Source organism: Mugil cephalus, chromosome 20, assembly GCF_022458985.1.
Source record: "Mugil cephalus isolate CIBA_MC_2020 chromosome 20, CIBA_Mcephalus_1.1, whole genome shotgun sequence".
In the NCBI taxonomy this organism is placed as follows: domain Eukaryota; kingdom Metazoa; phylum Chordata; class Actinopteri; order Mugiliformes; family Mugilidae; genus Mugil; species Mugil cephalus.
Window position 1 is genome coordinate 19,691,490 of NC_061789.1, and position 23,018 is coordinate 19,714,507.

At 41.8% G+C, this 23,018-nt stretch overlaps 1 protein-coding gene, 1 long non-coding RNA gene and 3 other non-coding genes across 7 annotated transcripts; 1 reads left to right on the forward strand and 4 right to left on the reverse strand.

Moving 5' to 3' along the window:
• Positions 1 to 55: 55 nt before the first annotated feature.
• LOC124997967 lies at positions 56 to 2,375 on the reverse strand. 2 transcript variants are annotated; one of them, XR_007111007.1, is made up of 3 exons: positions 1,693 to 1,822; positions 413 to 1,025; positions 56 to 186 (listed from the first exon to the last, which is right to left on the reverse strand). It is a non-coding gene; the product is annotated as an uncharacterized LOC124997967 (long non-coding RNA). The 2 variants fall into 2 exon arrangements; XR_007111006.1 differs by having other exon boundaries at positions 413 to 2,375.
• LOC124998537 lies at positions 271 to 360 on the reverse strand. Its single transcript, XR_007111077.1, has one exon. It is a non-coding gene; the product is annotated as a small nucleolar RNA SNORD88 (small nucleolar RNA).
• On the reverse strand, positions 538 to 629 carry LOC124998534. The gene has a single exon (XR_007111074.1). It is a non-coding gene; the product is annotated as a small nucleolar RNA SNORD88 (small nucleolar RNA).
• LOC124998535 lies at positions 1,093 to 1,184 on the reverse strand. The gene has a single exon (XR_007111075.1). It is a non-coding gene; the product is annotated as a small nucleolar RNA SNORD88 (small nucleolar RNA).
• A 1,989-nt stretch (positions 2,376 to 4,364) lies between the features above and the next one.
• On the forward strand, positions 4,365 to 17,365 carry si:ch211-51c14.1 (protein kinase C and casein kinase substrate in neurons protein 3). 2 transcript variants are annotated; one of them, XM_047572261.1, is made up of 10 exons: positions 4,365 to 4,583; positions 7,274 to 7,341; positions 12,327 to 12,483; positions 12,620 to 12,855; positions 13,964 to 14,119; positions 14,345 to 14,520; positions 15,145 to 15,265; positions 15,383 to 15,453; positions 15,562 to 15,641; positions 15,873 to 17,365. In XM_047572261.1, the coding sequence occupies exons 2-10, from the start codon at positions 7,282 to 7,284 to the stop codon at positions 15,980 to 15,982; spliced, it is 1,167 nt and encodes a 388-aa protein (XP_047428217.1). In that variant the 5' UTR covers positions 4,365 to 4,583; positions 7,274 to 7,281; the 3' UTR covers positions 15,983 to 17,365. The 2 variants fall into 2 exon arrangements, with proteins under 2 accessions (XP_047428217.1, XP_047428219.1); XM_047572263.1 differs by lacking the exon at positions 4,365 to 4,583 and adding an exon at positions 4,765 to 5,000.
• Positions 17,366 to 23,018: the final 5,653 nt, after the last annotated feature.

Here is a 23,018-nt window from a genome sequence, read left to right on the forward strand (position 1 = left end):
CTTAAAGACTCATATCCCTGTCTGTATACTTGCAGGAAAATGACAAAAACAAAAGTTCAAGATGCAGAGATTTATTTGATCAGGACAAACACAGATTACAACTGGAACAAAACAGACTGTATTTAAGTATTAGAACATTCTGCATTCTGGGATTGTAACAAGGAAGAGTTTCTGCAGGACTAATACCTAAAAACAAAGAAAGACAGCGGTCAGACACACAAAGCAGCAAGATCACAGTCTAGAAAGTTTTGAACTACACAGTTTTAGCCACATCTCTTCAGACCCTGCCTTGTCAGGGGCAGAGCTGCACTTCTGTCATCACTGCTTTTCTGAGCCCAGTGCAATACATCACAAGAGATTAACATTCACCCCCCCACCCCCCCCAAAAAAAAAAGAATTGTATGAAACAAACCTGGTTTAAGTCCACTGTGAGCAACGTCTTTTTTTTTTTTTTTTTTAAACAAACCTAGAGAGACAAGGGAAAAAAGTGAGTTACTTTGTCATGACTTGTTGTTTTGTTTATTACTGAGAGTTTGTTCTCTCCTCAGAAACTCTGGCTTGTCAGGGCCAAAGACGCACGACTCTCTCCATACAGACTCAGAGCCCAGTGCAAGTCATCAGGGGAGAGAAGGACATGAATCAGTTACTCAAACCCAAGATCCTGCCTTCTGAAAGAATTACCTTACCGGGAAGCAAAAATAAATAAATCATTTCTGAGCCCACTCTGATTGATTTAAAAGAGGTGTAGTGGTTGATGAACGTCTCGGTAGGCTTCTGTCTGATTTGACTCATGACAGGTGAAATCATGACTTTACTGCTCTCACGTGGACACAGGGCATAGTGACACCTGATATGTGTAAGCCGGGTTTTAAAGATTAACATCTGTCTTATTAGATGACAGGGATGGCAGTCTCATTCATTTATCTTATTTACTTATGTATTATGTGTTAGTACCATAGACAGGTGTCCTCCACCCACCTTTACTTGGTCCGGCTTGATTTGAGCGAGTGTCATTCTTCAAGGACCTGAAGACAAGGACAGTTGAGTTACTATATTGCCCAGATCATCGGCTTTGGACAACACTGGGTTCGTTTTCTCCTCAGAAACTCTGGCTTGTCAGGGCCAAAGATGCACGACTCTCTTCATAATGATTCAGAGCCCAGTGCAAGTCATCAGGGGAGGGAACGTCGGCGTCACGCACTCACTCCTAGAGGTAATGGACATTTTTATGTCCACTGCCTTGAAGTTATTAGTAAGTTACCTAATAAGTCATTAGAGAATGTAAAGTATTATTTTGCCGCAACATGAGTTGTGACTACTGACTGGCCCATCATGCTAATGCTACTTGAACGGCTAACCACGTGGACATAGGCCTGGCGTTACTGTAGTTGGACAAACGTTATCTCTGCTACTAATGTCAACACATATAAATGACGACTAAGACCATTAAACAATTGATGAGACCAGCTGAAATCACAACAAAACGCCCTTTGAAACAGAACAAATCAGCACTTGTATTTAGCTTTCAGCAAACTGTGTAGAAGTTACATCTGACTTAATGCGAAATGTTCGCTGCTAGTCGTTCATGAACAGAGCTGCGGTGGGATGAGATTCTTCACATAGAACAGCTCTAAGATCATTACATTATAACATCGAAATGCAACCCAAATGAAATTCGTACAATCGTCTTACCATCTTCTAACAACCGTCCAGCCAGGCAGCAAGCAACTCAACTGAACCAGCTTCTACTGCTGGAGCCGCTACCTCACTTCGGCTTCTTCTTCGTGTTTAACGGCGGCTGTCATCCATCTCTTTGGTGCATTACCGCCACCTTTTGATGATAATTTTAGCTGCGGCTCCCCAATTAATAAAAACTGGCTTGACTGTGACACTCGTGTCACCCTAATGCGCCATCTTCCTAAATCCCGTGATAAATGCCCGTTTCCCTTAGATACTGTAGCAGTATCTTTCCCTGTACCCTGTCCCCCATGTCTAATAAGCAGTGTTACCTCCTTCCCCTCATATTTTCCCAGCCTGTTCCTCATCACACCTGTTTGTTCCTCACCACATAACATGTTCCATCGTCTCCATTTCCTGACACTCTTAGCACAGCTCAGTCTCATGCTCCCCGACCAATTTCAATCTATTATTTAAAGAACAATGGCCTAATCTCAGCCTTATCAGTACCACCTCTTCTCTCCTATTTCTTCCTCCTTCACTTGAACCTTTAATGCTCTTTTCCACTTAATATAAGTGTCTTCTTCCCTCTCATTATCTCACTTTTGTCCTGGTGGACAGGAGCCTATCGTAGCGCATTAAACAACTCTGGATTGTCCTTATTTTACTCCGAATTAAATTACTGAATATTCACCAACGTACAGAACCGGTCACTCAATTTACTTTTTAGCTTCATGTGACAACCAAACATAACACAGTGCTATATGTTTAATATTTAACATAAAAGAGAAGACAAACATTTCCTTTTTGCGTTGGAATGTAACCATGGTGTTACGCACTAATCATTTACAGAAACACATGAACACCACCCTGGGAATCAGGAATATGTTTGCCCCCTGGTGGTCACAGTGTGTACAGTATTAGTTGGTGCTGTTTTATTTTGAAAATATTAGCCGGAAGTACCACCATCATTTTGTGTTCAACTTTACTAGTAAGGAATTGCGGTGTGTAATTGTCACCACTAGGGGGCACATAAGAGGCTGACTGCAGTTTCAACAAAACTTTACGATATGCCCCTCTCTGCATTTAGCTGTAACTTTATAAAAGCAGGATTTTGTTGTATACATTCCTTGGTGTCTTACAGTGTAAATGTCTAGTCGATAAAACCAGACAACCCCAGAGTGTTGGTGCGTTCTAGCGGCCACAGTACTGTTTTACTATGCTCTCAAATCTACTCTACACCTCAACACTAGCGGAGTAGATGCAGCTCGTCAATATAACCACCAGAGAGCAGCTATAGTGAAACACGTGCATCTGTCGAGAGAAACTGCATCTTCAAACCTTACGACAGTTTGTCTTTGTGACTGATAATTTTCCCGCTTTCAATCAATGACGTTAAGTGCACTCATCCATCTTATATTCCAATTTATTCCACAGCCTGCAACATTTAAAAACACCGTCGTACCAAATATGAACAAGAGTTGAGAAAAACGAAATATCAACAAAGGCGTCGAAATGTCTACAGGAGGAGCCATGTACCGAAACATGAACCAGACACACGAGCATAATGATATATAGGATTAAAGACGTTTCATTAAAATGAGCAGACAGTTGTGGTTTTCCACTGTGACCACCGGGGGGCTGCGTGTTGGTTTTAGTTAAGCTAGAAACAATACCATCGTAAACACTTCCTGTGATTTTTTAAAGTCAGCCATGTGCGTTATCATTTTATTGGAACAAGACCATGTGGAATAAGAAAAGAAATAATGCTGGTGATCTGCTCTAACTATAACATAGTCACATTTTCCTCTACCATACTCACATTTGACTGCCAGTTCATACAACAAATGTACTTTTGCAAGATGTGCAAGGTGTTGAAAACTAGTGCTGACATTGTCTGTCTCTTATGGCTGTTATCATTTTAATTACAGACTCTGATTATAACATTTCTAACTTAGGATTACTGTTTCCTAAAAGCAGGCTGCAGCAGGGTGTAAGCACTGCAACATACAGCTGTCTAGTTATTTACATGACATGTTCTGGCAAGGAGAAGTTTCACAAGTTCAGCATAGCACAAGCCGTTATGTCACATGGAGCAGAATGAACAACTTTTCTTTTGGAGTTCCTGACTTCAAAGCGGCCCTGGTATTTACACACACACACACACACAAACACACACACACACACACACACACACACACACACACACACACACACACACCGGATGTGTCCTCCAGCTGTGGAGGCAGACCTACCAAACTGTCCCAAGGGAATATTGTGTTGAGTAAAAAAAAAAAAAAAAAAAAAGGAGGGAAAAGACAAGCAGAGAGTAATGGACATGCTCCTTTGGGCTTCTTTTTAAAACAACAAGTTAAAAGGCCTATTAACACACACTCCCCATACATCCAGTACACACACTCTGGTTTGGTGACTCTCCCATTATCTGACTCATTTAGACATGCACACACACAGAAAGAAACACCCCAAACAAACCTATTCATAAACACTACTTTGAGAGAGGTGAAGTGAGCCAATGAAAGAGAAAAAGGCAGAGGCAATCTTCAGCGTGTGGTGACGCACAAAGAACAAGAGAATAAGTTTCCCGCAGCTGTTTTGGTGAGAGAGGAGGAGAAAGAGGCTTTGGGGGGAGGTATGAGAGGGAGGGAGGGAAAAAAAGAAGCCAACTCATCTGACACAAACAGTGGGCCAAAGAAAGGGGAAGAGCAGGAACGGCACTGTCCAGGACGAGTGGAAAACCAAAGTTGGAGTGGGAGAGGAGGAGTGTAAAAGAAGAGCAGACAGAGAGGGAGAGAGCCTGAAAAGGACTGGAGCGAAAGAAAAGTCCAAACTACAGCCAAACAAAAGAGGGGAAAGGGAATCAAAGTGGGGCCCCAACATAGAAAGAGGTAAGGAACTCGTTAGCCTGCTGTGGCTGCCTTTCACTGAGATTTGATGGAGCTACAGTGTTCCTATTTCGGCCCTGTGTTCGTTTGTTACTATATATTTCATGCACGCAACGTGTGTGTGTTGAGTTATGTGTGACAGATGAAACGGGGACAGAGGGAGGAGTGAGTGTGTGTGTGTGTATGCCAGAGTGTGTGCAGGATACGGGGGTGAAAGGGTTTGGTTGGCTGGGAGTTCCAGATGGACTGTCATGACTCAGATGAGCTTCAGGTTTAGCTGGTTGTGTTATAGAAGTGAAATTGGTGTGCGAGATGTTGGTAATGTGAATTAATGCAAGTTAATGGGTTGATGGACTTTTGAAAACAATTCAGACACGGCAAGGAGGACACATGCTGGACATAGATCTGTACATATAGGGGGTAAGTTATGCATTGAACTCTTCACTGTACCTAGAGGACAGTACAGAACTTTGAAAAGACAGGTATGTGATTTGTTGTGGTTTGTAGACCATTTAAAACCAGTAACTAAGGATCAGGAGACTTCAGAGAGGACTTGGAAGGTTTACAGATTTAAGGCTTAAGCTGTTAATAAATCTTGGCCAATCCCACCCTTTAAGAGCACGTAGGAACTGATTAGAAAGGCTATTAAAAGCAAGTTTGAACGGCCCTTGTGGCTAATAAATTGATTTCAGCATACTTTCTGTTGCGCGCTGGCCAAGGCATAATGCTTCTAAAAATACGTGAGAGTCCAACAAGTAGATCACAGAACAGAACTTTCTGTGTGCTTGAGCGAGAGCGCACCTTTTGCGGCGGATTAACAGCACCATAGCTCACCAAAAACTCATCGATAGGTCACAGTAAAACCTGCACATTATTAGATATCAACAGGGAGACCAGAGTTCCCCCACCCCCGCGTTCTTCTGGGAACTCGGACACGCTGATGCCCCGAGGAAAACCAGCCAGCGTGGGGACAGGAAGTCAAGGTCAAGGGTTAGAAGAGATGCGTTCCATTATTTTTGTGACCTCCTGCAGATCGTGCGTAATCTACAAGACCTCGGCGGAAAGAAGCCGAGCTGAGAAAGATTGGGGCGGGGGGGGGGGGGGGGGGGGGGGGGGGGGGGGGGGGGGCATCACATTATTCCCTCAGTGGAGCATGTGATGCCCTGTGAGCAGCAGGACGTAGAGGGAAATCATTGCAACGCTGGCTGCAGGGAGAAAAAACAGGCGAGAAATAAAGGCTCTGTCTAGGTGGAGGTTACATATGGGTGCAGTGAGGGTTTGAACCACCACAAGGAAAAGGCTGCATGCTTAAATACTTTACTGGAAAAGCTTCACTGTTATTGAAATGGAAACACATGGACATAAACTGAAAGATCACAGGAGCCATGTAGCTGATCGCTTCATTTTAAGTGAGACAGAACTCATTAGATAAATATTTCTCTTGTCATGTGAGCGTGCGTCTGTTGTTGGGATTAACACTGAGAGCATTGTTTCTTTACTTCAGCGGTAAAGCAGCAGACAGGGCAGCCAGCATGGGAAGAAAGTCAGCGTGGATGATAGGATGCACTGACCCTTAGCCCCTGTTTATTTTAGGACGGCTCATGTTTCTGAGCTGGGAACGCTGGGAGAGGACGCTCCATGCTCACTGGTGTTGTCAGAGCCTGCCTCTATTTACTGTAGGGGCCAAATTTAATGTACACATCAACTTCCAAAAGCAATTCCAGCTATTTAATGGGCACCCAGAGCCTGCATTACAGTATATGATCCAGTCACAGGCATGTGTTACACCTGCTGTACTTTTTCATAGTGGTCCTGACAAGCATGCGCTGGCCGTTTATCTAAGAGGGTATTAAATGCGTTCATATCGTAGAACCTCAACATGATCGATTCCTAACCGGGGGTTCCCCCAGGGAGGACTTCTGTTGTAGCCAAGGGGTAAATGGAAAGCGGAGGAGCCTAAAGCAACTTCATATAATAAAATTTATGATTTAATTACAAAATATGTCCACAAACTGAGTGGTGAGCAGACATGGATATGGAAACAAGTAATGATTAACGATTAGCTAAATGCAAAGGACTGCTCTCTCAAAAGTTGCAACAATATAATTGATACATTAAAAACAGCATATCAATAGAGAAATAGATTATTTAAATAATGAATGAATGAATGGTTGAAATATTAAAGTAAAAGCTGCAACAGGTAGGTCAATGCAGTGGATAGGCAGTAACATTGGGAACGAATATCAGATTAGACGTTTATGGCCCAAAGTCATGGATAAATACTTTTAACAGATGCTTAAAAAAAACAGAAAGCTGGCCAAGCATAGCACACGTCCATACACCACCAGTCTAGTGTACACATTCATTCACTTCAAACATATGACAAGTGTAGTCTGTTCCCATTTATGTCCAGTTTTGCTAATTAATTAAACACAGATTCTGAGTGTAACTTATCACAGCATTTAAAGGATGTGAACGGGCTGTGGGAGTTCAGTGCTTCATTTTAGGGCAGAGTATGAGATTGAGTTTCAAAATGTAAAATTAAATTCCTCACTGGGAGAATAATTGACCATTTGAGGCATTTTAAACTCCTAAATACTCGACTGTAACATCTACATAAAAGGTCAGCGCGCAGATTAAAGATCAGTGTTACAGCATAGTCTAAATTAATCACGCATTCTTTATTTTCTCAGAGAACAGAATGTCGACGGCGCCATCGGAAAACAACCCTGAAGATGTCAACAATCGCAGCTTCTGGATGGTATGTACACTTTATGTGTGTGTGTGCGCGTGTGTGTGTGTGTGTGTGTGTGTGTGTGTGTGTGTGTGTGTGAGGCTCTGGCTTTCCCTGTTTGCCTGCGTGTCCTGTGATGGGACGAGATAGCTTTTCCCTCTGTATCTCTGAATTACCTTCCAGTCAAAACAATTCTGTCGCTCTGGCTACGTGTCTTCGTCAACAAGGCCGAGCTGCTCACAGACAAGGTTTTTTGCTCCAGCGTTTGACTCATTAGGTATCTGACTGTCTGTGTGTGCTCCACAAAGTAGATGGTGTAACTCAGAGGTCGTGCCTCTGGGGATCTCTGCAAGATGGTTGTTATGCTCCAGTTCTGCACGAAGGGTTTATTGAAGCAGGACAAGAGAAAATGACAGTATTATGTAACGGTTCACCCAAATGAGTGACTTAAAACAACTGCTTGGCTTGTTCTGGGTGGCAGAGGTGGTGGGTGAGGGGGTAATAAACTAATATTCTTATTTGTTCTCTTGCTAAGCTAGCCTGGCTAACAGAGCAGCAGAAGTGTTGGTGTGCGCGTGTTGTTTTGGATGGAGGGAGCCAGGCTAACTGTTTCCCACCTCTTTCCTTTTTGCAAGTGAAGCTGAGAAGCTGCTGGTTTAAAATGACTCTAAATTCTGACTATAAAATTGAACTGTTGACGATCAAACATTGCAACCAGTCTTTGGATTGTTTGAGGGCTACACTTGAAGCAAGAGATGACACTTTTTTTTGTAATTTAATGTGTCTGACATAGACAAAATCAAAAGAACAAGATCATTTTGTGACACACAAAATTCACTGGATAACATCCCAGCTGCAGATCTAGCTCAACGTCATTGACTGACCCTTAATCTCCATTCAATTCAACTTTGTTACCAAACATCATTGTTTGGTAACAAAGTTGCATTTTTTTTTTTCCTTTTGTGAACCACAACGTCCTCTGTTTGCAAGACGCTGCGCTGTTTGTTGTAAAGCCATAAACACGTCTAGCATTCAGAGCGCTCGGCTATATAATTTGAGCATGCTACCAGTTCAGTATTGGCTTTGTCTCTCGTTGGCCTCAATGTGCTGCCCCACTTTCATCTCTCCCCTCCTGTAATTTTGGAAGCCTCCTGTTGTGTTGGATGTGTTTCCAGGCCAGTTCCTGTCTGTGTCATCCTGCTGCCATGCTCAGGGGCTGTCATTATACTGTAAACTGCAGCTCTTCTGTTTTGTATTTGCCCAGTCACCCAGTTGTGGTGTGTTATGCAGAGTTGTGACACTGAGGCTCTTCAGACATAGTCCTGGCCTTCATATTATTCTATTACTATTTCCTTTAGTCCCAGACTCTAAGTTGTCATTATAGACTTTACCTATTACCTAGGGAAATTCTACACAACTGAATGTTCAAGAACATCAACATAACATAAACCGTGGTGTGTACCCAGCTGTACACTCACCAATATTAGATGGAAAACTGATCATCGTCTGACTCATGCAGCCAGATGAAAAGAAGCAGCTCTCTGTTTGAGGTTCCCGGACTCTTTTATTACTCTAACATCTCATGATGTGAGCAAGATAAGATTTGTGTGTGAAATGTGACTTTAAAAAAAAAAAAAAAAAAACTAGGTCGGAAGCCATTTTGCTACTTGGACCTACTCTCTGGTAGCGGATTTGCATCTGCCTCAGATATTGGCCAACTGGGTCTTTACAGCGCTGCCGCTGGCCTCGAGCTGGATTCCTCAGCTGTTTCTGTTTAATTCACAGACGACTGAGGAGAGTCAATGCAAACCGCAACAGAGGCAGAATGAAAGAAACGAAAGGAAGGGAGAAGGAGAGAGGGAAGAACAAGCGGGTACTGATTTAAAGAACCCAGACTGATTCTGATTAGGCATAAAAAAAAAGAAAGAAAAATTCAATGTTTCATTAAAAGCACAGGGAGAGCTGTGATTGCTTTTTTGAAGGCTGTTAGCATGACAATAAATCACCTTTATTTCCTGGGGGCCATTTCTATACAACCTGTGCTCTAACATCTAACAACTTGAACTTATATGGCGGCGTTTTGAAGCCTGTATGAAAGGAAAGATATTTATTTTCCTCGTCATACTTATCTTGTAAATACAATATTCATAAAGTAGTCATTTAAAGTTACATGAGCAATCTTAACAAACTCACCATTTGCTTGATCTTCCTGTCTCAATGGTGCAGTCGATCTGGACGTTTGTTTTGCTTTTTCTGCTAGAGATACCAACATGCTCTAACACATAAAGATTGAATGACCTCTCAGATGTGGCCCTTTTCATTTAATCACTAAATAATAGCCCCATTAGAGTCGAAGAGCTTGTCCATTAGCCTTAAAAAATGTTTAAGTCTTCCCACAGACACTGTTGGAGGCAAAGTTCTGTTCTTGTTGGACAATGTGTCATCTTAGAAATTAAAGTCAAAGCACGGTGGCTTACATTATCAAATGGCATCAAGAAAAGTGGATTACTGACTGAAATGCATTTAATACACATAAAAAGGATGCATTGGTTGTATGCCAGAAATACAATATGCAGTCTGATGTGAGCCTGAGTGACACAGCTCTTTATTTACAGCTTTCCAAGTCATGTCTATGAGCAAATATGCACAACTGGAGCTCCATTAGTGATGTCATTACTTTCATCAGTATTTGACTATAAAGTAAAACTGTCATCTTTGAGAATGTCCTGATCATTTATGTCTACTGTGTATATTTGTGGTATTTATATTAAGCCATTGCCTCAGTTGATTTAACACAACACAGTGTAATGGCCTCCAGAAGCTTTCAGCTCACTGGCTAAATGTGTCACTGACTAACAGATAGACTCTGACAGAAAGTGAAGTAGAGAGTAGGAGTGAGTGCTGAGCAGGAGCTGGCGGCAGCTGCCAGGAAAATTGCAGAGATTTCCAGATTCCACATCCACAAACAGCACACTTGCTTCAGATATGGTATTACACTCAGGGCCTTGCCTCTGCTGCCCTCCTGTCCTCAGTGTCTGCCTGGCTTTTTATGGCCAGCCCTTTTCCTCATGTCCTCAGACCACACCTCAGTCTGGCATGGTTTACCACAGGATGCTTAATGCCAGCAAAGTGTCACTTGTGACATGTTGGGGCTAGACGTCTGCAGCGATATGACAGCTGTGAAAAGACGAGGGCGAATATCAGCTGTGAAACCAAGTGATAGCAGTTCTCCTGGCAGCAGTCGAAGAAGTGAAAGGCGTAGTAGCGCATATACAATTTGTGCATGGGGATATGACAAACACAGTAATGACTGCATACTATTTAGCTGTCTGTTCCAGCTCATTGTACAGTGCACTGCTCACTGGGGTACATGACTATAGCTGAACAGATATTTTAGCAAATATATTTTCAAACTCTCTCTTACAAAATTGACAGTATTGACACATACTGTGTGTGTAGTCAACGTGCTGCTTCTGGTTCGCTCGTTTCAGAATAGCACAAAGACTACTGCCAGGCAACCTCCAGGAAGTTACGCTTTCTCTCCAAGATACATTCTGCCACATACCCATAAAATATACTTTGATCTGTGTAGATTTAAATGAGACACGCTGCAAGCGTTAATTAGTCAACTCCTCTGATCTCTGGTAGGCAGATTTTGCTACCTTTAAACTGAGCCATGCTAAGTGTTTGCGGCTGAAGCCAGCAGTTTGATATTTAGCCAACAGAATGGGAGGAGTTTCAGCCTCGCTCAGATCCACTTGTCCCAGCGCAATAGCCAAATCTGAGTCAGATTGGAGTAGAATCTTGGTACGTGCACTAACTGCGTGGTAACGGAGCTGTAATGTGGCTGTGGCTCAGCAGTAGAGTGGGTTTCGATTTCTGTCCGAGTGTTTAAGGGTCCTTGAACCCCAAATAGCTCCAGATGATCTGGACAAGAGCTCAGTCTAATAATAACAACACTTTATTTTCTCAACACCTTTCATATTTCAGGTAAGCTCAAATTGCAATGTGCAGTAAATACCATAGTAGGTGGTTTTTAAGTGCTGTTTAAAAGTCTCAACAGAACTGCCCACCTCTTCTGTCTTAACTGGGATATTCCACAGTTTGCAGCGAAGAAAGAAAGCTGCATCTCCAGAATGTCTCTGATTTAAGCGAGTCCTAAACTGCGGAGAGCTTTGTATACAAGTACAAGTAATTTAATCAATCCTGATAGATACAGAGAGCCAGTGCAAAGCTTCCAAGACTGGCGTAATGTGTTCCCTCTTTTTTGTTTTTTTAGGCAGTCTAGCAGCAGAATTCATGACAAGTTGGAACCTCTCAATGGACATTTCAGGAAGTCCAGAAAAAGAGAGCATTACAATAGCCCAGTCTCCTCGTAATGAAAGCATGAATCTGTCTTTCAGCATTTGGCTGAGTCAATGACGGCCATATGTTGGCAATATATTAGAGATGGATGAATGCTACATTTGTCATTTCTTTTACATAGAACACAGAGTCTAAAATAACGTCCAGATTTGTTTGGTTCGATCCAAGAGTATCAATTCCTTTAGTTTTTTGCCCTGACAAATATAATGAATATATCATCAGTTTGTTCACTAAATAAGTAAAATGATATGCACTTTCTCGCTAAATATTCAGTCATATAATTATTCATAGAGTTATTACATTAGATGTTCCATTTTTATGAACAGTACTAGTATAAATCACTATGTGTAATAATAGTTGTAGTGGTACTACTTCTACTACTACTACTAGTACTACTACAAGTTTAGACTGAAGAGTCATGCTGGCAGTCGAAATTAATTTTAATATTCACTTTACATGCTGTTGTGATTGCCAGGAATAAACAACGAGGACTAGATTAAATACTAGAAAAAAATGTTTTTTTTCCACTAAGATTTAAAAACAGTGGGGGGTCAGCTTTTAAAGCATCATGACCACTTAACCTTCGTTCCCCTAAGTGTGTTTACAGTGACAACAGTAAATCTTCCTGTCTCATTGTGTCCTGGCAGCCTGGGAACTATCAACGCACTGTGAGGCGAACAGAAGATGCTTTCCAGGCCTGTAATGACATAGTGGCATGTTTCCAAGAAAGAGCTCGCGTGGAGCGGCAGTACGCCCAACAACTCAGTGAATGGAGCAACAAGTGGAAGCCAGTAGTGGATTCCAGTAAGTACAGTAACCGCAACACCAATGATCAACATGTAATCAATGCGTTTCAGTCTGTAAATAAAGGCTGGTCATTGAATTAAATTGCATAAAAGGGCACTTTTAAAAACGTGTGATCCTCGTCCTACTCTCTCAGGTCCTCTGTATGGATCTCTCATGAAGGCTTGGCAGTGTTTCTTGTCCTCCGCTGACCGGCTGGCCTCCTTACACGCCTCCATCTGTCGCTCCCTGGTATCGGAGGATGGAGACCGGGTCAGGACCTGGCAGAAGGACACCTTTCACAAGAAGTTATTCGGAGGCTTCAAGGAGTCCCAGGACATTGACACAGGGTTTGCACGTGCTCAGAAGCCGTGGGCCAAACGACTTAAAAAGGTCGGTCTGAGTTTTCAAATTGGAAGGCCAGTTTCAGCATTTATATAAACTGACGGCTGAAAGACATAAAATTAAAATGAGTTCAGTATCATAGACATCAAGGGCGTTATGTGGAACAACAATTAAATCTAAATGTGTGTGATCATTACTGAAGCAGCCGTATAAGTACGGTGTCTTCTTGCTCTTTATATAACAGATACAGTGCACATACTGTAGCATGACATGCCTTTTTTTCTTTGGCTCAGTGTTCAGCTGCTGCTTCTTATTGCAGCATTTTAACAATCTTCAGACAGTATGTTATTTTTTTATGCTCTACTTTTGCCATTTTAGGTTTCCTTCTGACCTACTTTCTTTATTATCTGTCAGATGTTTTAGTCTCCTGTTATACTGAATTGTGAGGTTGTGTGCCCTCAGAATGTGCGGTTTGTTTGGTTTAATAAAGATAAATCTGCATGGCATTTGAAATAGGTTTGCTAAGTCCCCTCCCTCCCATATTTAGGCTCATCCTTGACAAATACAGTTCCACACATCCACTCAGATCATGTTGAGCTGTGGTCTAGTCTCACAGGGCTTTAGGTGATTCTTTTTAGGAACTTTCTTTGTCAAATTGTCAACTCTCATTTCCGTGTCCAGGATGTCAGTGACCTGGACGGAGGCCTTTAAGCCGGAAACCCAGTTCTCAAGAGTTTTTCTTATGTGTTTGATTCAAGCAATGAGCTGTTCGGATCTTTGCTTTATTGTGATTTGAGGGCAACTACACAGACATCCATCAAAAGCACAACATATTTACACTCAAAACCTACACAAGCCCCTCAGCGAATCAATATTTCATACATTCTAGAAGTGGCAGCAATGTCACAAATGGACTCATTAAATAAATGGCCACAGTCCCAGCCAGGCCTATATTTAGAAAACAGGGACATAATGTTTCGCTTTAGGAATGAGTTCATTTTTGGAATGACTAAGATGCTTTCAAAGTCTGGCCCATCTCAGACAAAGTGCTTTAGACTGTATAGTTGTTAGTGTTGTTGCAGAAAGACTACTTCTGGAAATTTCTCCTCCTAGGTTCACGGGATAGACATTAAAGCATGTTTTGGTTTGTCCACAGCTGGATAAAGCCAGAAGAGCGTACCACAAAGTGAGCCGTAAGGAGCAGGCAGCCAGGGAGAGAGAGGCACATGCCCAGGGAAATCCAGATGTTGCCATCGACAAACAGAAGAAGATCCAAGAGGAGAGAGAGGTGGCACAACAGGAGGCTGAAAAGGTGCAAAAACTGTGTTACCTCTTTCAGTTTTCACTAGGTTTATAATTCAGTCCCTATCTGCTACTTCAGTTAATCTGCTCACTTGAAGTTTTGGCTTTTTACTTGTGTTGAACTGCATTAAAATTGAAACTTATAATATCATGAACAGGTTTAGTTTTACTTTTGTTTCGCTTTTTTAATTTCAAGGTAGTGTTTCAAGTTTTTGTGTTTCGACAAAATGTTCAGGTGCGTGCCCGCTATGAGAAAGTACTGGAGGAGGTGAACCGCTATGCCCCCCGCTACATGGAGGAGATGGAGTCAATCTTTGACCAGTCACAGGATGAGGAGCGCAAGAGGATTGTATTTCTCAAACAGGCCTTCCTCTCCATCCACAAACACCTGGACATTACCAACAATGAGAGGTGTGTGTGTGTGTGTTGGTTGTAAAAAGCTGTCACGTTGTTATCTGCTGACTACATGAAGGTGGATATATGTGATTATAAAGGTAGATTTATTATTTTATTTGTGAATTCCCAAGCTTGTGCCTGGCTGTTAAAAATGTTAAAACCAATAATTTGCCTAATTAAATGTAGTAACACATGAGTGTTTCTCGCTGACTTCCACTCCAATAAAGGAAATAATAATAGCTAAGAAATCTTAATGACTTTATAAAATCTCCAGGAGCCCAGGGGCTTACAGGGTTGATGAAAGAAATTTTAAACTCTACTAATCTCCCTAATTTTGGGGTAACACTTTATCTAAAACAATGCATTTACAAATTAGAGGTCTAGATAAACTTTTAAACATAAGAGGAAAACTGCTGCTTACTATCAAGTTTTTTCCTGGTTACTGTGTCTTTTTATATTACGATGCCATATAAAGCTCAATAAGTTTTATGCTTCAGTGTAAAAAGAAAGTTGCTGGAAGGATTATGATTAATGATTTGTGTTTGGCAAGACAGAACAACTTCTTCTAGCCAGTGTTAAGGATTCTCAAGAGTAAAGATAGCCGATTAAAATCTAATTGTATTCACCACTTGTCTTTAGTGTGAGAGCCGTGTACAATGAGCTCCACAACACACTGATGGCCATTGATGAGCAAGAGGACCTTCGCTGGTGGAAGAACACCCACGGGCCTGGCATGCCAACTGACTGGCCACATTTTCAGGTATTTCCGTTTTTGTTCACAGTTTGTGACTGATGTGAAGTTTAATTATCATTACTATTTTTTTTTTTTTTTGGACTTTTTTTTTTGGAAGTGTTTTTATATCCCATTGGTTTTCAGGAATGGACTCCTGAAAAGAAAACCAAAAAAGGAAAGAAAGAGATGGAAAAGACAGGAACAATAGAGAAGAGGTAGGTAGACGTATCCCAGGGAAACAGGAACCTCTACAAAACCTTTACACCAATAATGCAATGCTGATGTATCTCTTTTATATCTTTCTGAAACTCGACATCATCCAGTGTTATGATCGGAGGGGTGCGAGTAAGAGCTCTGTATGATTACGTTGGCCAGGAGACCGATGAGCTGTCCTTTAAAACAGGTAAGAGACCACATGTACAACTTCAACCTACTCAGTTCTGTTACTTGGTATGTTGCATTAATTAGAAACAGGATACAGCATTTGAAATGACAGCTTGAGCACTGGGGAAATATAAAGTAATGGGTTAAAGGCAACGTAATGAAAGAAAGAACTGGCAGGGAACAGATGATCTTATTAAAGAAACTCATTCGATCGTAATTTAATTAATAAAATGTCTCTTTCTCCACGCAGGCGAGGAGTTTTTGAAGATCGAGGATGAGGATGATCAGGGTTGGTGTAGGGGGATGAAGGATGGTGGATGGGAGGGGCTTTACCCAGCCAACTATGTGGAAGTAGTGTAGTTACAGAATACAGCATATGAAAGATCGCTTTACATCAGTTTCACAGCCTGAATACATGCCTACACATCAGAAACACAGCACCAATGATGTAAAAGTCAGCACCAAGTAGCAGTTAGCCAAAGAGTACGATTACACAGAGGTTTTTAAAAGCTACTCGGGTTTGTAATCTCTTGAAGGATTTTAACAAAATGTTTTAATATATATACAGTATGCATAGACCACTTGTACCGAAGCCATATGATAAACAATGCTTTAATGTAAAGTACAATGCTGGACTGAAAAGGTACACCATATAATTAACCACTTGGTGCTGAAACTGCAGTAGAGAGCTGCTATTTTTTATTTTTAGCATCACAACGCATTGCTATTAAAATCCTCAGAAAGCCTCACAACATATGAAGAAAGTGACGCTCATACTGTGATTATAATTAATCTGAAGCACCTGGGGTTACTTTAGTAGATGTAGATATCGTCTGTATTCCTCTTCTCTTCTCATCTTCTTCTCTTCTTCTTTTTTTTTGTGGTTTAAAGGAAAATTATGAAATTATAAGGAATTTGAATGTTTACTGTCTCACTGTCGGTTAGACAAAAAGATTGATATCAGTTTTGTCTCGTTGTATTACTGGGAAATTACTAACCTGGAAACATCAGCACACATCCTGGCAACTGAAAAGCTGTTTAAATTTGTACCTTGTCTACTCAAAACCAACATACACGTCCAAGTACATTCTTACATACAGTATATTTTGTACTAGTATGCCCTAAGCCTTGGAGTTTTTAGATGAAGTTCTGAGATGATTGAGGCTCAAGAGCATAGTTGGTGGTTAAATTAATGTCTCATACGTAATCAATGTTGTGAATGGTAGTTCCACCGCCCTCTAGTGAAAATGGAAGAATTAGAAGAAAACTGTGGTTACAAGTTCTTGAACGTCTTCAATTTTTCATTTTGATGGAACAAGGCTAAGCTGGCTTTTCACTGCTTCCAGCCTTTTAAGCCAGGATCATTTATCAACTCTGGGTGAGGATGATCTTAATTTTAGGACTAAAATCATCTGAGCATCAAGATTGCTTTTAGAATGATGTCTAAGCATGTCCAAGATGTAGTGCTGGAGATGAAACTGATATTATCATCTGCTCATTTCGTCACACTGTTCCTTCAAGTACTGGGGAACAAATAGTTTTGTGTCTGCCTGAAATGTCCAAATGTGTCTTGCTAGGTAGGTATCATGTAAAGCATCTTTACCAAAGTAAGGAATAGCTTTCAGGAATTGCTTCGCCTTACCAATGGCCTCCTTCAGTATCTCTGTCTTTATTTGTCTTGTAAAAATGATGGAATTCACCTGTCTTTTGCAAATAAAATGCAAAACTTTTACACAAACAAAATTAGTGTTTTGAATTTGGAAATGACGAAAGCGTGTGTGTGTGTGTGTGTGTGTTGAGACAGACAGAAAGAGAGAGTCATTGCATGTGTGTGATGCATGAATCACCATGCCACCATCCTTTTGATTCCCAGAGTTCTGCCAGTGGATGTTATTGCATGTGTGGAGTGGCCACACAGCGGTCACACACAGACGGCCATCAGCCAAGTAAACTGCCCAACAGTGTTTATGTTGAAGCAAGCCAAAGGAGTTCAGTCATGAGTCCTGGTATGCTGTTACACTCTCTTTCCATGAATTTAAGCGGACAATGATCCAGGAATTTATTTTTCCATAGCAGTGAAGGAGGCAATGATGTCATCTTGGAAGGAATTTCCTTACCTGATGACAGATTCGTTGCTTGTAGTGTCAGTAATCACAAAGACAGCTTAAGTTGAGCTCTGACACTTCTCCCTCAGCTGCTTATAACATTCCTGTTATTGTAAACCCTAAAAAAAGAGAAGAGCTGTCATCAATCTGATGAAGGATTTTGAAAGATATTTTGGTTAGACCAGCTTTTAAAAATAGCAGTTGCACAATACAGTCAAGCATTTAAAATTAGACTCAAACCTTCAAACACTGACTGTTTCATCACTTTTTATCTTTTTAGTTTTAAACTAAATGCAATATTGAAAGGAATAATTTGATTCACACCAACAATGATTTTACTAACAAAGACTGTGCCTAATGCAAACAGAAAGGTTAGTGGTTAGATGTATACTGTAAGTAGGTAGGATAGGTCAGGATATAATAACTTCCCCGATGCATATTTCTGTATTTCGACACCTTCATAAAATGAGGTGTGTGTCAAAGGAAAGGCTTATGACTTCAATGATTCTCAGCCTATTGTATTTAAATAAGGTCGAAAGAAAATTAAAAAAGTTATTATGGCTGCAGAGGGTGACGTGGGAGTTTCACTGAGAGCAAGGCGCTTGCCAATGACTAAGCCCCTCATGACACCTAAAAACGCACATAGAGAGAGAGGTGGCACAAAGGCCACGGGCACTAGTTGGCTGGCAAGTAGGAAAGATCTACTTTGTCAGGAGAGTGAGTCATTTCGTCTAATTTTCAAAAAGTTGAAAAATATGTGGAATGACAAACCCAGTCGATGACCTGGGTTGCTTGTCTTCTGCAGTGAAGCACTCTGCCAGCTCTGTACAATGAAGTCTGTATGTTATTTTGGCTTTTGTCCACAGAAGCCTCTAAAAGAAAATTGTTATTACCAGTAAATACACTGAGTGAGCACTCATCTTCAGAGATATATTGCTTTGCTTGTGGAAGATGTCCCTCATGATGAAACTGAGCCTTGCTCATGCATTGAAGAATATAAGAAGATTTCAGGCGATGATGAAAGGAGACAGACCATGTGAAAGTCATGTGCTCTGACTAGACGTTTTATCTGGCAGCTTCCCTGTAGGCCACTTTAGATACCGCACAGGAGCTTGTAATTGGTGATCCAGAAATTTGATATGCATCCAAGAACCAGGGCCTTTTTCTGTCACTTTAGAGGAAGAGCTTGTTTCTGTGCTTCAGCTGATGAAGCAATGCTGAAAAAAAATTCTTAAATTTACATCATGTAACCAACTACCTTTTACATCTGACACTCTTCAAAAAACGACCGATTTTGACTTTCACTTCACCGACCACGCAACCACGCACGCACGCAACCACCGAACTCCACTCTGAACTCTGCTCGTTTACATTCATTAGCTCCACCTCATTTCGTGCTGTAGGTGCAATGTAAACACACACCCATTAGGAGACGCTTGTTTGTCAGAACAATAATGAGTGGAAACCGGTCATTTGCATACTAATAGCCTCATGATATTAAATTTGATGCCACTGAGCTCACGAAAGGTTTCAGCTATTGATCTCAATGAGGTAAGCTTGTCGACACCCACTCTCACCAAACCTTACACAGACCTTCTTATTGTTCATGAACCGAACATAATGTTTATGCTGCTCAATCCCCATTGGCTGTATGGCAAAGATCAACGGCCGCCACTGATTCAGTTCATGTTTTTTGTTTCCTAATACATGACATTCTGTTAATTTTCAGCAGAGGGAGCTAAAACATCAGCAGCACAACCTTCAGCAGGCCTGTCTTGAGTAGAAATATGCACGCTGGGGTGGCAGCATAATGGGAAAATGTCTTTATTCCCTCATCTCTCATGCGGTGACAGGCAGAACTTTAGGTTGCCATGGAGAGAGCTGCTGAAACAGGGCCATAATTAACAGAGCCACAGAACTTGGTTCAGTGACTCATTACATTTCAAGACGTTAATGAGGAAATCACATAGCTCCTCGAAGGCAAAAGACTCCACATGTGTACAATGTGTACATTTGATAAATGTTTGAAGACGCATCGTGAGGTGAATATTGGTGTACACATTTGCAGCCCCTTCCGCAGGGCTAATGATGAGCATGTGATCTGCCCCCGTGCAGTCTAGTCGACAACTGGATGTGTGTGTATATGTGAGGCTACATGTAAGTGTATGTTTGTGTTGTGGGAATGACTCACCTCTTTGCCAGAGAGACAATAAGCATATGGACTTTTTCAGGAGCTTTCAAAAACACACGCACACAAACAAACACTCCTCACCCTCCTCAACTCTTTGCTCCAGGTGTATTCCAGCGTCTCTGTTGCCCAAATCCTCTCTCTTTTACTCCTTTACTTCCCACTTGCTCTGTGTAAGCTCAGGTTGCCCTGGGGAGGCACCTGTCACAACATAGGGCCTACAGTGTGTCTGGTCAGGGGCCTGGGTCTGCAGGGCTACTGATGAGCATATGATCTGCCCCCATGCAGTGTAGTCAACAACTGAATGTGTGGATGTTTGTATTGTGGGAATGACTCACCTCCTTGCCAGGGAGACAAAAAGCATATGGACATTTTCTCAAGCTGTCAAACACACACACATTCCTCAGCTCTCTGCTCAGATGTATTCCAGCATCTCTGTTGCCCAAATCCTCTCTCTTTTACTCTTTTTCTTCCCACTTGCTCTCTATAAGCTCAGGTTGCCCCGAGGAGGCACCTGTCACAGCAAAGGGCCTACAGTGGGTTTGCTCGGGGGGTTACAGAGTGGCCAACAACACAGGAAAAGCCGCCCAACCACCTGTAGACCTGCCAAGAGCACTTAAGCGCAAACAGTCTCTTACAATTTGTCTCAAGGATGTCTGGAAAATCCCACTTGACTCTCTTGCTTAACAACACTGAGGCCACTGGCCAGGGATGCTCCCCCTGGAAATGCAGAGGCAAAGTCGAGGCTAAGGTGCAAAGAGTCAAATATGCAGAGCAATACACAGCGAGCAGGAGACTTTAGGCCAAGGCCAGGAGTAATATGGCCAGGCCTCAATCTGCAGGGGCCAGACCCATCTGCACCAGGCAACAGGGTCATCCAAGGAGAGATGCAAGACCGCCTTTTTTGGCGTCTGCATGTGTACGCATGCTTTTCATTATAAACTGCCCAAAAATAATGAGCAATCAAGAAAATGGTTATTCTCGCATTTCAATTAGCCTAATTAAAGAGAGGGCAGGGGGCTACTCAGAAGAATGGCAATCACTAGCACAGTACAGTGTGTATCCGTAGGTGTCTGTGTGTGTATGAGTGAGAGAGAGGGAGCGCAAGAGACTCTCCAAGGGGTTCAGCTGGAACACTGCATCAGCAGTCAGAATGAGAAATTAACCATTTGCTTTCTTTCTTCCACAGCCTGAAGCAGATACACAATCTGGTCAGCGTATTGGCTGCCAGAGAAGATTCAGAGTCACACAGCGTTTCCATCAGTGTATCATAAATCATTTATATCAGCGTTTCTGTGGTCCAAATTGCTCAGTAATTCAGTTTATATGATAACAGTAACCAGAAATGTGCTTTTATCTTTCTGTCCTCACTGAGACAAATACGGCATCTGTTAATGAGCTTTGTTTTTTTTTTTTTGTTTGTTTTTTTTTTTCATATGGAAGCTAAGCAGATGTTGGCAGTGAGGGAGTTAACTGTAGGTTCAGTGTATAATCTGACAGCGAGAGCCAGATGGTCATGTAGAGCACTTACAGACATGGACCTACACAGCTCCCTCTGCTGGAACACACTTACACACACTATCCCTATGCACACACACAACTCATTTGCATGCAAACTCATACGTGAAAATCTCTGGTAGATAGCAGTGCCTTTGATTCCCAGGTCATTTACCCCCCCCCCAGCTCCTTTTCCCTCCCAACTTCCTCGCTCCTCCTCTTTTCATTTCCTTCTGTCTCAGTCTGATGGCCACAGTTAATTGGCTGCTGTCTAATTTCGGCACATTAGCTTGACTAACCAAACATGTAAGACGTAGCAAACAAAACCTTTTCTCTTACATAGCTGTGCAAAAGCGCAGCACAGTTCTGCTCTGTGATTTCACAATTCCCACTCCAAGTCATCCTCATCCCTCTTCTGAAAGAATTGTGCGCTTCACCTGCCTTTTTATTGCTCCATCTTTCCATTTGTCGCCAACCTTGATCCAGAAAACATCGGAAAAACAGAGAACAATGACAAACCACATACATGATCACACGAGGTTACTATCACTGAAGCTCAACAAATATTGAAACACACCATACACCATAATGCATGCCATCACCCACCCACATATGCAGACACACATCAGAAAGGCCAGCCTCCTCGCCCACACCCTGTTGGCATTTGGCAGGTTCTCTATATTTGGGTAGTGCCCCTCCCATGTGCCCAGCTTTCTCAGCTACCCTCCCTATTTAATCTATCTTAGAAAAACCTCGGGGGTTTAATTCCTTTCTCAAGGCAAAGTGCTTTGCTGGCATGGCAGCCAAATCCATACCCACGGAGTGCATCAAGCTTTAAAGTGGACATCTCAACAGCGGAGCAGTTTAGTCAGAGTGACATAAAGTATAGACCATAGAGTACCACTGTGGAAGGAGAGAAAAAAAGTTTGAGAAGAAATTGGTCTGGGGATGCTGCTGTCCTTAGGGGATGTGGCGTGAAAAACACTGGAAACAGTGAGGTGAAATACGCACAAATGCACATATATACACAGACAGACACACAAACGCACACACCCACAAACCTACTCGCAAACCTTGTGATATGCCAAGAAAATGATTTACTACTCTAAATGATTAGATTAGTCTCCTGGCTCTGTGGCTCTTGTAGCGCCAAAAGACAGGATGGGATGAGACATTAGAGATATACCACAGGCAGGAAAAGATAGAATGGTAAAAATGAAAAGTAAACAATAGAGAAACACGGAGAAAAAAGTGCGCATCTCAAAATATAACTCCACTAACCCTAAGCTTGGCCTTGAGTGAGTCAGACCCTTTCCCCCGATCATACAAACATTTAACATTTGCAGCCCCTTGATATTCATAACTGAGACAAAAATGTGCATTATACAGTCAGAGGATCCAAAGTATTAAGGTATCAGCTAAAGTAATAATTTGTTCAATTATGTAAAAATGTAGAAGTAAATACAAGCTTAAAAACACAGTAAAGACAAGCAAAAAAAGTCAATGTAAACAGTTTAATGCAGTTAAAATTGATGATTGTGCTTGGTGTTTTTAATATACACATGGACAGCATCAATCATATTCTCACTATGGATTTTACATAATT